This window comes from Petromyzon marinus, chromosome 21 (genome assembly GCF_048934315.1).
Source record: "Petromyzon marinus isolate PM22_M1 ecotype Great Lakes invasive population chromosome 21, UKy_Petmar_22M1.pri1.0, whole genome shotgun sequence".
Lineage (NCBI taxonomy): Eukaryota > Metazoa > Chordata > Hyperoartia > Petromyzontiformes > Petromyzontidae > Petromyzon > Petromyzon marinus.
The window spans coordinates 13,249,167-13,265,537 of NC_133687.1; the positions used below are offsets into that span (position 1 = coordinate 13,249,167).

The 16,371-nt window shown below is 48.2% G+C and overlaps 1 protein-coding gene across 1 annotated transcript in view; it reads left to right on the forward strand.

Moving 5' to 3' along the window:
* Positions 1–3,467: 3,467 nt before the first annotated feature.
* ACADVL (acyl-CoA dehydrogenase very long chain) overlaps positions 3,468–16,371 on the forward strand; it is a 30,157-nt gene continuing 17,253 nt past the window's right edge. Inside the window, exons 1-6 of the mRNA XM_032958313.2 lie at positions 3,468–3,691; positions 5,459–5,516; positions 9,223–9,297; positions 11,506–11,578; positions 15,653–15,717; positions 16,236–16,370. Of these exons, the coding sequence (XP_032814204.1) occupies positions 3,642–3,691; positions 5,459–5,516; positions 9,223–9,297; positions 11,506–11,578; positions 15,653–15,717; positions 16,236–16,370 (456 nt within the window). The 5' untranslated portion in view covers positions 3,468–3,641. The remainder of the gene's footprint in view (positions 3,692–5,458; positions 5,517–9,222; positions 9,298–11,505; positions 11,579–15,652; positions 15,718–16,235; position 16,371) is intronic.

Genomic DNA, 16,371 nt, shown 5'->3' on the forward strand with positions numbered 1-16,371 from the left:
GTGTGGGTTTTTCTCTCCAGGTCCTCCGGTTTTCCCCTCCATGTTCAGAATCAACAACACGCGTTTAGATTATCTGTCTGGCATAAATTTCCACACGATCATAAGCCACTTCGTAGAGCTATCATTTGTGGCCCAGGTGGCTTCTGAACAAGAGCTATATAGCTTAGTGGGCCTTACCTGGTGAACTAAAACATCGTTTTAAAAAAATAATTTTTAGTTTTGATCCGGCCCTGTGTGTGGATGAGTGTGACGCTGTAGCGGTGAGCTGTGGGGAACGGTAGCGCAGTGGTTAGCTGAGTCCCCTAGATCGATTCAGCTTCAAATGAGTACCTGGTCCGATGTGTAAACATAGCCACGAGGGAGACAAAGGCGGCCGGGCGTGGTGCTGGAAACCCATCCGCTCGTATGCCGTGTCAGCCTTAATAGGTGCTCGCTAACAGCACTTGCTCCAAGTCTATTAAAGCCGAAATGGGAGACATTTGATGCTGACCTCTAAGTGCACCCAGCCTGGCACAATATCCGTAACCACATCACGACTGCTGCTGCTGTTGTATTTCAATCCCCCACCTTTTCTCCTTAAAAGTGCATCTTCAAGTGACGCTTCATTAACCAACTTTGAAAAAAATCCACATTACCGCGGCCAGTCCAGTACATCCATCCCTCCATAAAGCGACGCCACCACGTGTGCCCACGTGGCCCCGTTCCCCAGTGACCCCGCCTGAGACGAGGCTCCCTGCCCTACCACTGAGGCCCCTGCGGGCACAGCCAATGGCAAGCTCGACTTTCCATCCTCGGATCAATTTTAAGACCACCAAAGTTAAAGGGGTCAGAGGTAAGCTGTTTGTGTGGTTGTGCTTTTAAAGCACCTATAATTAAAGGCACTTTAAAAAAGGACGTTCGAATTTTATGTGTTTAGTTTGTTCTTCCCCGCACCTCCGATTAGTGCGAAATAAGTTGTACATACATATTTATACCCATTTGCACTAGCCAGAAGGCTTCTGTGTTCTCTGTCCTACCCTTTGTGTATTCATACCTGTCAACCCCTTATCAGCGCCTACTTTATTACATACAAATTCAGACCTTATTGGCCACCCCGTGCCGTAATAAATCTCAACGTTCACCCTACAAAGTTTCATCACAAGGGAGAAACACAGACACATTTTTGGCCCGTATTGAAACGGCTGTTCGCCGTATGGACCTGAAAACTAAATTTCCCTGTACACAGAATACGGCGTTAAACCGTACGGGTTTGACAGCTGTGTGTGTTCTGGCCATCTCGCTTGCACCACATCCGTTCTGATTTGTTTTTTGTCGTTGTCGCCGTGAGGGTTTTGATCTGCCCGTTTCCATCGTCGAGTTCAATTTACTCCCGACTGTCTTGGTATTTGTCTGCATCGTGTTGTGCAGTTACTATCAGTTTCATACATTGCCCTTGCTCGATCTGCGTTAACTTTGGCATGCAGGGCTTCATCTTTCGCAGAATATTTCAAATTATTTGTATTTAAAATATATATGTATCCAAGTCTAAAGTGGGCGGCACGTGAATAGCAACCACAGCCATAACGAGAAGTATACTGAATCAAGTGTGCCGGTTGCATTAATATTTTCCGGGTCACCGGCTCAGACTCCAAGTTGCGTCTGCTGTCCTGTCCTGTTCTCCGTCTGGTGTGCGTGTGTCTGTTTACCTCCGTTGTTTTCGTCAAGCTCTTCGTCTGCACTCTCTGTACGCCCATTGATACCGTCTCATTCTGTGCTCTCTATTCCTGTCATATCTGCATCACTGGCAGCATCGCCGCGCGGTTGGCATGGGCCCTTAGTGCAGATAATTAAATGGGTGAGAGACTGTGGGGGTGGTGCTGTCCATCCCTTCCCCACCCCACCCCCCGTTCGTACCCCGGTGGCACCGCCTGCGCACTTGACATCTATGCCACGGACCGCTGGTTTCATATCTTGTGTAGTTCAGTGAAGCCTGGTTGTCACTGCTCACTATATTTTCTCGCTGATCGGACAAAACTTTGGTTTTGTCTTGTTTTTGACATTTGATTCGTGATCAGAAAGGAGTTTATTTTTAATACTACACCATGAAATATAATTACTTTGGTGATTTGTCTCAACAAGAATGAAACTGCATACGATATTTACTGCTGGCGGGGGTGTTTGTTTTGGTCTAAAGAATACAATTCGGGTTTGGCTTGGAGTTGGGTCAGGGTCGATGAGAGGCGTCATTATTAAATCCCCATCCACAGTCCTGTAGCCCAAGGCCTCCCCTCCCACCCTCTCTATCACCCACGGCTCCAGATGGTCCGGCATGTCTCCCCTTAGCTCCAGCCACACTCCAGGCATTGGAGATGCCGACGTCTCGGCCGCATTCCTCGACCTGTAAGTGGCCAGCTTTCGCTCGTGTAGTGCCCAGAGATGTTGGGGGGAAATTGAGGCTCAATTTGAGCATCGTATTCCACAGGAGCTCGACCCGTGGGGTGGCTCCAGTCTCCTGCACCGTGTGCACTGGGCGCGTGCCCGCATCTTCTCCTCGCCACAAACCGCTCAGCTCCGGTGTCTATGACCCACATGAGGTGTCGGTGACGGTGCCGTGTGGTGATATTGTGGCTAATGTCAACGTATCTTCTTGTAGGTCGCCTTGGTGTGGAATTGCCATCACAGAGGCTTCTGGTCTGCGCAGGGCGAGGTTTCCTTCCGAGGGTGATCCGTATGGGTCCTCGGCACGTGGACTACGAGGACATAAAAAAAAGTTGATTCATGGTCATATCCACCAAGTCCACAAGCTGGAGATCGCCCGGACGGCTCGGGCAGTGTTTGAGGCTTCTTGAATGGGTGGGCGACGTCTCGCCGATGCGATGGAGGGCTCCGATAGAGCAGGGTGAGGAGAGGCCGCTACGTCCCCGACACAACAAGGTAAGGTCCTCCTCACTTCCCCATCGTCGTACTCACCCTGGCAGGCAATGTTGGCATTAGTCGCCGGCTAACGCCCACCTGACATCCTGGGCGATTCCTTCACCCAGCAGTGGATACATCACGGCCGATGATGCATCTAGATTTTAGCACACTACTGTGCGAACCCAGTGCTGTCTGCGAGCACCTATTGAGGCCAGCGTGCCACCCACGTGAACTCCCAGGCCGCCTTTGTCTCACCAGGGGCATTGACGTTCATTCATAAAACCAACCGCAGACAACGGCGCATTCAACCTGGGGGTCAACCCGGCCCATCATCATCATCTCTGTAGGGGCGATAAACATTATCACCACAGTTGGCCGAGTCACACTCGCACCACGACCACTGTACAAGGTCACCTAAGAATCGCATCCACGAATCGGGTAAATCGACTAACCGATTCGATTCCAATACAGTACCGTACAGTATTCTCCATCGTCATCAACCCTGCCCCCTCCTTTCAAGCCCCCACCGCGGTGACGTCACTTCCCCCTGCCTCGCCCCGCCCCCGGGGTGACGTAACGCGTGGGGTGTCTATTAATGTCGCGGGGGTGCCTGACTCAATCACGCGTGTACGGCAGTCTCGCATCGCTCGGCGACTGGAGTATACAGGAAGTTAGGGAGTATTTGTCTCTTCTTTTACATTTACTTGTGCCCTCTCTCCCTCTCTCTAATATCCCTTTGGAGAGTCATGTCCATGCTGGCGGTCGCGCGTGGCGGTTCCATTCTGGTCCGGAACGGGTAAGTGGTTGATGGTTGTGTGAGGCTCATAGAGCCAGACCAGGGTAGTCTTGAGATTGTGTTCATGGCAGAGGTTTATAGAGCCACTAAGATTGTGTTACTGACAGAGGTTTATAGAGCCACTAAAATTGTGTTACTGACAGAGGTTTATAGAGCCACTAAGATTGTGTTACTCACAGAGGTTTATAGAGCCACTAAGATTGTGTTACTGACAAAGGTTTATAGAGTCACTAAGATTGTGTTCATGGCAGAGGTTTATAGAGCTACTAAGATTGTGTTACTGACAGAGGTTTATAGAGCCACTAAGATTGTGTTCATGGCAGAGGTTTATAGAGCCACTAAGATTGTGTTCCTGACAGGTTCATAGAGCCACTAAGATTGTGTTCATGACAGGTTTATAGAGCCACTAAGATTGTGTTCATGGCAGAGGTTCATAGAGCCACTAAGATTGTGTTCCTGACAGAGGTTTATAGAGCCACTAAGAGTGTGTTACCGACAGAGGTTCATAGAGCCACTAAGATTGTATTCATGTAAGAGGATCGTAGAGCCAGACCAGGGCTTGTCTTAACATTGTGTTTGTCTGATTGTGAAGGGATCTCTATTCGTAGGACAACCGAATACAGTCTGACTGTGTTGGGGTTAATCATCATCATCATCATGTAGTGATTAAATTGGTGACTGATGTAAGGAGGTCGTCCACCTGACAAGTGAATGGAGCAAAAGGTTCAAATAAGTGGGCCAAGAAGCGTGGATAGGAAGTTCGTTCGTGCCTGGAATTACTCAACTAAACTATAAACTTTTATATTTTTTACCTAGTAAGGCCCACTGTGTAGCTTTTTTTTTTCAGAAACGGCCTGGCCACAATTGATAGCCTAACGAAGTGGCTTATTTGGACGTTTAGAGCAGCCAAATACTCTAAACGCGTGGTGTTGATTTTAAATCTGGAAGGCAAAAACCGGGAGGACCCGGAGAAAAATCCACGCGACCACGGGGAGAGAGAGACACCCAGACTCCAAATATATAGCAGCAGCTGGCGTCAGGGTCAGAATTGAATCCACGCACTCCTGCATACCAGGCGAGGTAGTTAACATCTCCTAGCCACCGTGGCTCCATGGTGGCGGAATGGGAAGTGGACGCTGAAAGACTCGAAAGAGGAAGACACGGCTTTGAGAAGATACGCAAAGCCTCCTGGATACCACTGTCGTTTTGATTGACTCTTTGGAAGAGCACGGGAGTCGGGTTTGGGCAGGGACACGCCATGGCTAGGACGGGTTGAGGAGCGATGGGGAAAACGTGGTCGAGGCTAACGACGGAGTGGCAGCCAAAGGAGGGAGAGAAAAAAGCACGCGCCCAAGAGGGGACGAACGCGGCGGAGATGGAGCGACGAAATCGGCTCTCTGTGCGGGAGCGAGATGGACTGTGTTGCATCCATCACGAGAGCGCGGGAGATGGCGACGACTTCTGGGAGTTCTTCATCCGGCAGTGGAATGGGCATAGCTTGTGGGATGTTGAATCCAGGCGTCTTGTTCGGTTGCTGTATTGTTGCAGCCACCTTCAACAATTGTTGCCGTGGATTTTGCTGTCAACTCTGTTGCCGACCTATTGTTGCAACTGTTGATGCTGTTCCTGTTGTAGCGGGTGTGTGTCGTCACTGTTTGTTCGTTGTGTCGCCTCGGTGGTTTATCCTGCTGCTGCTTCTGCTGCACGGTAGCATGTAGTACAGCAAGTAGGGTGGTGAGTGACTCGCGGGTGGTTGTGTGTGCACAGGGTGCCGCTGGCCAGGGTCAAGTATGGGGTGAGCAGAGCAGTGAGCAGTGTCACGGAGGTGAGACATCGTCAACACCGATCTCATCATCATCAACATCATCACCGACAACAGCAGCAACAGCAGCAACATCATTCGGATAGACAACATCACCAAGGCCATCAAACAATATCACCAATACCACAAAACAATATCACCAATACCACCAAACAACGTCACCAATACCATCAAATAACATCACCAATACCACCAAACAACGTCACCAATACCACCAAATAACATCACCAATACCACCAAACAATATCACCAATACCACCAAACAACGTCACCAATACCATCAAACAACATCACCAATACCACCAAATAACATCACCAATACCACCAAACAATATCACCAATACCACCAAACAACGTCACCAATACCATCAAACAACATCACCAATACCACCAAACAACATCACCAATACCACCAAACAACATCACCAATACCACCAAACAACATCACCAATACCATCAAATAACATCACCAATACCACCAAACAACATCACCAATACCACCAAACAATATCACCAATACCACCAAATAACATCACCAATACCACCAAACAACATCACCAATACCATCAAATAACATCACCAATACCACCAAACAACATCACCAATACCACCAAACAACGTCACCAATACCACCAAATAACATCACCAATACCACCAAACAATATCACCAATACCACCAAACAACATCACCAATACCATCAAACAATGTCAACATTACCAACAATAACATCAACAGCACCCGCCATAAAGTGGTGGTGACGTCATCACGGCACCTGTGCCAGGCCAGGTGCCCTTTTGAGGCCACATGAAGTGTTCGGAAACTCGCTGACAGGATGTCAGGGGACAGACCAAGGTACCGTGGGTTGGCTGAGATGATTGGCAGATGCACCAGGTATACCCAACTTGCTCTATTTTATCTGCCGGGCGCTCCGCTCGTTGTTGTGAGCGTCGCTCCTCCGCCCTCCTTTGTCGTTGGAGGGCGACTGCCTCCAACTGCCCAGGAGCGTCCTTCACGAGCCTCCTCCATTACCAGCATCACCACCGTCTTCGTAAGCATCACCATCATCACTCCGTCGTCTTTCATTCTAATTATTACCATCGGCATCCTCGTCAACATGGCCAAACACCCCATGACTTACCATCAACCATTAAAAACACGGCTTCACCCATCAACACCATATTCATCACCATTGCCATCTAAAACTTCGCCAATAGTACCACGATTCTCTGCAACATCCCCATCACTGTGTGGTCACATGTCACAATCAGTTGTTGTTGGTTCTGCGTGTTTTTTTTACTCGCAAAGGCCACCCGGTTTACGTTTTTTTTACAAATCCCTCTTTTCAAACAAAGGAAGAACCAACTACAGCAACAACTGTAATAAAAATTGTTTTACTTTTTAAAAAAAATCCCCATTGCGGTGCAAATATTGTGCAGTATTTGCTTCACCAACATATTTTCACCAATACGTAGTGATTTATTTTTAGTAAGTGTGCATTTTTAGGAAGTATTTAAATGCGAACGGGCATTGGCGTGGACGCCCCAAGGCGCTGTAACCCGGGGTCCTTTGGCTCCACGCCTTGACATTTGTCCCAGATTCCACAGCCTGTGCCTCTGGGTCACGTGGCGACCTTGCCGAGTGCGGATTATAAATACACGTGGAGACGGAACACACGTGCTTGTGGGTGTGCGACCTACGCACACACACAGACACGTGTGTGGGTGTGTGCGACTGACGCACACACACAGACACGTGTGTGTGTGCGCGACCTATGCACACACACAGACACGAGTGTTTGCGTGCACACGTAAGGAGCGGTGATGTAGCGGTTAGCGCGATGTGCGACGAACCCGGCGACCCGAGATTGATTCCTGCTCGTGGCTTCCAACACTTGCGATAGATTATCTGAACCAGCCATGGGCCTATGCCCTGAAATGAGTACTCAAATGAGCCCATGTACTCAAATGAGTACCTAGTACAATGTATAAACATCGCCAAGAAGGAGACGTGCAGCTGGGAGCGGTGCTGGCCATCCACCCCTCGTGTGCCGTGCCAGCTTTCACAGGTGCTCGTTAAGAGAACTTGTCACTGCACGCATACACACCCACTCACTTGTAGGGATCGAACTCAACGAAAGTTCGATTCCTGACCGCAGCTAACATCAGTGGCGAATAATACCCGAATCTGTCCTGGTCCTACCCTCTAGGGCGACACATCCTGCCATAAATAGCTGGCAGAGTGTGCAAATGTCAGAAGTGGGGAGACAAAGGCGGCCAGGCTTTCGCGGTGATTGCCACACCACATCTGTCTTTATAGGTGCACTTGACGCAGCCGTCTGTCTATCTCTACATGGCAGCTTTGTGTGTGCCCACTCATGTAATTTGAATGGAAACGAGCTGTTAAGACAAACATTTGAACACTGGCTTGTTGGCTCATCCCAGAACGGAAGCCGTCAAATTTACGAAAAGTGTGAATTTTATAGCAGTGAATCTTGCACAAAACTATGTCATAAAACACCTCACTTCATGTCACTAGCACTGTATAGAACTGACCTTCAATTTGTTCAAATTCACTGCTCAAGATACTTTATTATCTTCTGCTTTTGGTGGCTGGGGTTGAAATAAATTTGAATTCGATACAATAGCTGGAAAATCACCGAGAAATGTCTATTTTACCATAATGTAGAAGCATTAATTAGACTTTACTTTTGTCTCGAGTGCTGAAGAAATAAATGAAGACACCAAATCCACTTTGTTGCTCTGTATAATTATTTATTAGATTCACTTTCAATAAAGAAACATCAAAATTAAAGTGAATTTGCGAAAAAAATATTTTCCGCTCGACCTTCTGCGTGAGTGTAAAAATCCACCCGCTCATGAATATTAATGACGGGGGGGGGGGGGGGTGCGGCATGTGGAGTGACGTCACCCGCTCATGAATATTAATGACGGGGGGGTGTGCGGCATGTGGAGTGACGTCACGCGCGTTACACACAAACACATTCTTAGCTCATAATAGTAGTAACTAGCTGTACTACCCGGCTTCGCCTGGGACTTGAATTCACCACGGGCGGCCGCCTTTGTCTCCCCAGTGGCGATGTTCGCACACCACACCAGTTACTCGTTTGAGGCTGAGTCGAGCTAGGGGAGGCCCAGGAGCGGTTCAAATAATCGTCACCGGTGGTGGCCGTGAGCGGGAATCGAACTCGGGTCGCCGGGTTCGTAGCGCAGCGTAGCACTAACCGCTACACTACAATGCGTTACGCTTCCACAGGCGCGGGTCACATGACAGATTTGACGTCACAACTCATCTGCTGTGCAAAATAAATATGCATTATTGAGCACCCACTGCCCCCCCCCCCAAAAAAAGCAAGTGTTTTTTTTATATTTTTGGCATGGTATACAGTCTGGAAAGTACCCACATGGCAAATTTCAAGTTTGTTGCATGTCGGGAAGTACACTAAACATTTTGAACAGACACACACATTCACAACGTTGCCTTTTATATACATGGAGATGGTCTTCATAGGGGATCACTAACAGTACATGCTCCGACTGTTGCTATGGATACACGGGGATCGCCGTGCGTGTGTTTCGGTCGTAAGTCATTACTCATGTTCTCGAGAACCAGGTTGTGACTTTGTTAATGCTGCTGCTGCTGTTTTGTTGTTGTTTATTGTTATTTCTTATTGTTGTGTGTGGGCCACAGGCAGTCTTAGAAAAACCTCATGCCACCAGCAAAACCGCGACTCAGGCAGCCGCTGCCGAAACGACTGCGGTTACTGTAAGTCGGTGTTTGTGTGTGGTGCATGTCATGGTGGGGTGTGTGGTTGTGTGCGATTGTGAGGTGTGTGTGGTGCATGTCATGGTGGGGTGTGTGGTTGTGTGGTGTGTGCGATTGTGAGGTGTCTGTAATAATGGTGCCGTGTGTGGTAATATTGTATAATGGTGGTGTGTGTGATTGTGTGGTATGTGTGATTGTGAGGTGTGTGTAATAATGGTGAGGTGTGTGTAATAATGGTGCCGTGTGTGGTAATATTGTGTAATGGTGGGGTGTGTGGTTGTGTGGTGTGTGATTGTGAGGTGCGTGTAATAATGGTGCCGTGTGTGGTAATATTGTGTATTGGTGGGGTGTGTGGTTGTGTGGTGTGTGATTGTGAGGTGTGTGTAATAATGGTGTCGTGTGTGGTGCATGTCATGGTGGGGTGTGTGGTTGTGTGGTGTGTGTGATTGTGAGGTGCGTGTAATAATGGTGCCGTGTGTGGTAATATTGTATAATGGTGGTGTGTGTGATTGTGTGGTATGTGTGATTGTGAGGTGTGTGTAATAATGGTGAGGTGTGTGTAATAATGGTGCCGTGTGTGGTAATATTGTGTATTGGTGGGGTGTGTGGTTGTGTGGTGTGTGTGATTGTGAGGTGTGTGTAATATTGTGTATTGGTGGGGTGTGTGGTTGTGTGTAGTTTATGTAAACAAAGATAATTATTGTGCGGTTGTGTAGTGGTTAGCATACTGCGCTAGGAACTCGGCCACACGAGTTTGATTCCTGCTCACGACCAACACCAGTGAGGATTACCTGAACCGATCTTGGGCCTCCCTTAGGTCGACTCGGCCTCAAATGAGTACCTCGTGTGATTTGTACACATCGCAACGAGGGAGACAAAGGCGGCAGGGCTTGGTGCTGGCCACCAAACCCACTCGTGGGCTATGTTGGCCTTCATAGGTGCTCGCTAAGAGGACTTGCCCCAACAGTCTGTTACCGCTATACGGCGGAGCTTTGTCTTTGGTGTATGTCATGATGTGATTGCGTGGATAGTGGTGGAACTGTGGATTGCACGCTCCACTATCAGCCTGTACACCGGGGATCGGTTCCCAACTGTGCACAGAATCAGTGGGAACTTTTACCCAAACCTGCCCTCGTCTTCCCCTAGATCGACACAGCCTTAAAAAAGTACCCGATGCAGTTGCAGTTTTGCTGGTAGCATAAGGTTTGTCTAAAAACAGACGTTTAGAGTGTTTGGCTGCTTTCAATTTCCCACATGATAAGCCACTTTGTTGACCTATCATTTGTGGCCTGGTTGCTTCTGAAAAATCTATATACCTCAGTGGGCCCTTACCTGGTAATATAAAAAATTTCTATTCTTGGTTCTTTCGGTAAAGTCACGTAGAAGGGAAACAATAAAATAATAAAAAATATAAAACAATAAAATTATCACGACATTTCGACTGCAACACCTGATGATGATTGCTTGTGTTGCAGTCGAAACGTCGTGAGAATTTTATTGTTTTATATTTTTATTATTTTATTGTTTCCCTTCTTTACCGAAAGAACCAAGAATATGAATCCCTGCAGTCACGAAAGCTTTAAATCAAAATAAAAAGTTTAGTTTATATACAATAAAAAATATAGTTGTGCCAGAACATTAATACAGTTTTTAACACAGTTGTGCCAGAGCTCAATATAGTACTGATGAGACAAAGCCAGCCAGGCGTGGTGCTGGTCACACCACTCGCGTTCCGTGCTCACTAATGGCACTTATCGATCATCAGTAATTCTTTATCACTCTGGGTGGCCTCAAAGTGCACCGAGCCTGATGCGGGCGCCCTGGTTGCTCAGGTGGTGGTGGTGGTTGTGATGCCAGCGACATGTTTACTACCTCGCCTCGTATAGAGGAGGTCGTGGATTTGTTCCCAACCCTTCACGCCTGCTGCTGTATATTTGCAGTTTGCGTGTCTCTCTCTCCCCGTGGTCGCGCGTATTTTTCTCTGGTTCCCTCCAGTTTTTCCCTTAACATTTAAAAACACGCGTTTAGAGTATTTGGCTGTTATAAATTTCTGCATGATAAGCCGCTTCTTTGAGCTATCATTTGTGGCAAAGTCCTTTCTGAAAAGTATTTACATAGCTCAGTGGGCCTTACCTGGTGACATATAAAATTAGTAGTTCTAGGAGTAGCGCTTGACCTCCAATAACCTCTAATCCCCTCCCCACCCAGGGTTCCAAGTCGTTTGCTGCGTCCATTTTCAAGGGGGAGCTGTCTATGCATCAGGTTTTGCCCTACCCGAACGGTAAGCCTCGCCTCGTTTTTTCTATTTCATTTGCTCCGTTTCTCACATGTGTAGTGACTAACTCGGAGACGGCAAGACTTCGAGGCACTTCCTAAGCAAGCAGCATCGGGATAACACACTATTATTATTGAGACCGTCTATTGTCGGCGGCACTACTTAGCACAGTTGGCAGGCTGTTTGACTAGCGGCGCCCCGGGGTGGTGAAGACGGTGACGACGACGAGGAGATGGTGACGACGACGACGATCTTGAGCAGCACGACGGGGATCCCACTTCCAGCAGCAGCCACGAGGTCCCCCACAGGGGCCCCTCTTAGACCCCCAGCGTGGCCTCGCTCAGCCCCGGCTACGCCCCCTCTCTGGAATCAACTGGGCGGGTTCCCGAGGCTTCCCGATGGGCCCCCCCCCTCTTTGACCTTTCCCCTTTAGATGTCCCCCTCTCGTGTTTTTCGTGGCCTGCTGACGTCATTACTGCCGTGCACCGCAGATCCCCTTTTTCGCCAGCGTTATGACACTACACATGTATGGGTTTTGTTTGTGCCATTCATAGCCCATTGTCACTAGGCTGGGCGATGAAATAAGTACCTCTTTGTCAGGAAGTAAACAGCAGTTGCTCTATAGATAAACTCACCCCCTGTCAATCGCATGTGGAATTTTCACCACTGGTTCAGGGCTGTAAACAGGAGATAAGCTCTCCTCCCCTCTATGCACATTTGAGCAAGAACTCACTTTGATTATAACCCTAAATGAAAATAATTTTGATGTAAAAGGTGCAGTATTCTTTTTGTGCAGTCTACCTTGCAAAACATGGCGGATGTTTGATCTCATTCCGTCTCGAAGGTTTTGTCTTGTTTACTCAGTCTCGTTGGCTCCGTTAGCCTTGTATGTATGCATGTACGTTGAACTTTCCTTCGTACCGTACGTAGCCAACCGTGTTAATCGGAGCCTCAGGGTCATACTTGCATGTAAGCTGCACGGATCGTAAATAGTGGCTTCTCACTCACGTGATTCGGCATGCGAATCGTGAGCACAATAATTTATTTTGATCTTTTTGATTGTCGTTATGGGGGCTTGTACCGCGTTGTGGTTCACAATTATTCTGATGTAAATCATCGCGGCCCCAGAAACTGCGCATTCGCCACTCTGTTGCAGAGATTTGCAGGTTGAAAACCGGCAGGCCGCCCTGGTTAATACTGCATTTAAGTTAGTGATACTGCGTTGGCAGTGGTGCGCAAGCACAAAACAACTCAACACATTCGTCAATAGCGCTGTGGCCTTGAAAAAGAGAAAGTATATAATCGACGATGTTTTGCTATTTTGATATCCGATTGAAATGAGAATTGAACACAGGAAGTAAGAACATTTGTTTTTGCGCACTCTTATCAGTCCAGTCCATCACGAATGCGCATTGATCACACATTGAAGTAGGCTCTCTGAAAAAACACTGTTTTGAGTCTGTTGCAGAACCGGCTCAGACTTGGGGATGGATCCCGAACAAGAGCTAGTAGCGTGTTCCAGGTCTTTAGGCCGGAGACCCTGAGACTGCGCTGGCCGCATTTCACACGGTTTACACGCTGGTACAGCAGGTTCCCGCGAGCCACGGTTCGTAGCCTTGAGTCGATTTAGGTCCGTTGAAGCTGGTACGCACTGATCGGCGAGATAGGATGGAGCAGATGGATGAAGACTTGGAAGAGGAGTAGGCATAATTTGTACACAATCCTATATTTAATAGGTAACCAGTGAAGCTCATCACGTGTAAAACTCGTCATCGGATCATATTTCTGTTTTCTAACGATCAGACGAGCTGCAGCATTTAACACCAACCGGAGTGGCTGCAGGTGAACAGCGCTGGCACAGCCGCGGATGCTGTTGCAGTCGTCCACGTGGCTGATGATAAATCCGTGGACGAGCATCCTAGCCGTCTCCACAGTGACAGCACGACGGACTGTGCCGGTAGAAGTATCGTCCAGTCAGGCGCATGATGTGAGTGTAAAATATCATTTCGTTATCGACAAGGTCACCAAGAGATGTTGCCTCATCCGATGCTGGGATGTCACAGCAGTCTATGTGGATAGACTCACAGTTGACACGAGAATGCTGATGGAGGGTCTCAAGTACGATATAGTTTGATGTCATCCAGTTCTTTATGACGTTGATACTCAATATGAGGGGTGGAATTAGCTTTCGTATGGAAGTAAAGTTGTGTGTCATCAGCATATGAATGCACGCCAATACTATGACGATGGGCGATGCCGATGACCTCAGCGGTGTAAAGTAGGAAGGGCACCGGGCCGAGTAGACTTCCCTGTGGTACACCGCACATCACCAATGACCTGTGTAACATGTTACCGGCAAAGCTGACCCTTTGTGTCCGACCTGTAATGAAGAACTCAATCCATGAAAGCACAGTACCTTGTATACCATCAGCAGTTCTGACGGCGGCTCACTAAGATGGTATGATCAACCGTGTCAAACGCAGCAGGCGGGTCTCGTAAGCAGAGTAGCGTGACTTCACCACGGTCAGCTACCATGAGTGCGTCGTGGATGACCTTCAGCATTACCATTTAGTTTATATTTTTTGCTGCTTAATGCTGTGGTAGTTGCTATTTATTATCTAATTGTAATTGCTGTTATGGACGAAGTTGTAGATTTGCTGCATTAGTAGTTAACTCTGTAGTAGTTGTCCCTGTTGCTGCTGTAACAGCCACACTCGTTTCTCAAACCAACACTGAAACAGCGCCCTTTAAACCCTCTACCTCCGCCCCCCTTCCGAATCCACGTCTCTGTCGAGCGCGCCGTGTGCGTGTGACGTCAGTTGCCCTTTAACCCTTGACCCCCGTCTCGTGTATTCCCGTGCGCGTGTGATTGGTGTGTGCGATGTTGAGTGCGGAGATTAAGTGTCTCTGTGGTGCGAGTGTGTGAGGAGAGCTCGGGCATCCTCTACACCGTTGTTACTGTACAACTGTAGTTGTTGCTATAGTTGCTGCTGTAGTAGAGGTTGCTGGTGTTACCGCAGTTGTAGCTGCTGCTGTAGTAATGGTAGTGTTGCTGTAGTCGTGGTTGCTGTTTTTGTTGCTGTAGTTGTTGCTGCTGATGCCGTTCCCTGTTTGCTGTGATCAGCCGCTAAGAAATCTCCGTGCTGGTCTTTCAGTCAGGCCAGCCGATAGAGTACATTAAGTACATTGAAACCCCTTGGCGCAACGTCACAATTCACAATCCATGTTTCAACAATCCGATCCGAACACGATATAATGCAATTGCAGACTGGTCAACAACAACAAAAACGGGCAAAAAACATAACAGAGAGATAACAGAGGGCAAACAACGTGTACTAGTTCACAAGCCCCTGGAGCACCGCACCCAGGAATGTAACACAAAGTGCATTTTGCTCATACTAATCCGATTGAAATGATAATTTATCCTAAGAATGCATCACTTAAGTGGATTATTTAAAACCTGTTCATCAGAGTTTTTTTTTAAAGAATGTAATCGGGCCCGAATGGTGTATAAAGTGCTGTCCCCCAACTCTTATCCACTCCGCCTCCCTCCGTGGACCGTGCAAAAGGGCCATTGTACAGAACGTCGCCTATTATATGCTTCTTAGTTTCTAGGCCACAGTTGTTGTGGTTGTTAGCGTGTGTATAGTTGTGGCTATTAGTGTGGGTGTACTAACCGTAAAACAGGCGACATTTCCTTTGCAGTGGATGTTAAAGATCCCGTGACGTCGTTCAAAGCGAGTAGGCCATTGTGTGCTGGCTGTCACGGTCTAAGTTTGCCAAATAAAAAAAATTCACTGCAAACGACTCCATTCAGATCACTCTCAAGAGCAACGTCCCCCCCCCCCCCCCCCGTACTGTGAAACGACTGTAGACTGTCTTTGAAACAGAGCAGCACCTTCCTTCACGATATTCTTGTGCTGTTAAGAATGACGCAGATACTAAATGTTACGAAATCACTGTCCTTAGTCTAATCATCCTTGGCCTGATCGCCGCTGTCATCCGTCTCGTGAAGGCAGCGTGCGCGACGATGATGAATGGCGACGACGTTAACGACACGTGTCCGTGTTCATTTGGCAGCTCTGAACGAGGAGCAGAGCCAGTTCCTGCAGGAGCTGGTCGATCCAGTCTCCAAGTTTTTTGAGGTGAGTGGAGTCGGCCCTGAAAGAGAGATGCACCAACTCCGACCAGAGAAACGACTCTCAGAGGAGTCTAAACTAAACTATGAACCATTTTCCTTATTTTACGAGGTAAGAAGTGACCTGGTCATGAATGTTCGCTCAACGAAGTGGCTTACGTGGAGATTTATAGCAGCCAAATACTCCAAACGCACGTTGATTCTAAATGTGGAGGGAAAAACCGGAGGACCCGGAGTAAAATCCACGCAACTACGGGGATAACACTTGAACTCCCAATATACAGCAGCAGCAGGCGTCAGGGTCGGGATCGAACCCACGACCTCCTGTATACCAGGCGAGGTAGTTAACATCTCCTAGCCACCGTGGCGACATTCATGAGTGCAGCAGCGGAGCCATCCGCCACTGCTAACTGCAGCAGTGGCCCCTTGTCAACGAGAGCAGCAGGTTAACGACACCTCGTGGTAATGAGCACAGCAGATGACAGACTGCGCCGCTAACTGATGACCGTGTGTTAACGGGCGCAGGAGGTTAACAACCCAGCCGCTAATGACACCCTGGAGAAAGTGGAGGATGTGACGATGCAGGGGCTCAAGGAGATGGGGGCCTTCGGGCTTCAGGTGCCCACAGAGCTCGGGGGCCTGGGCCTGACAAACACGCAGG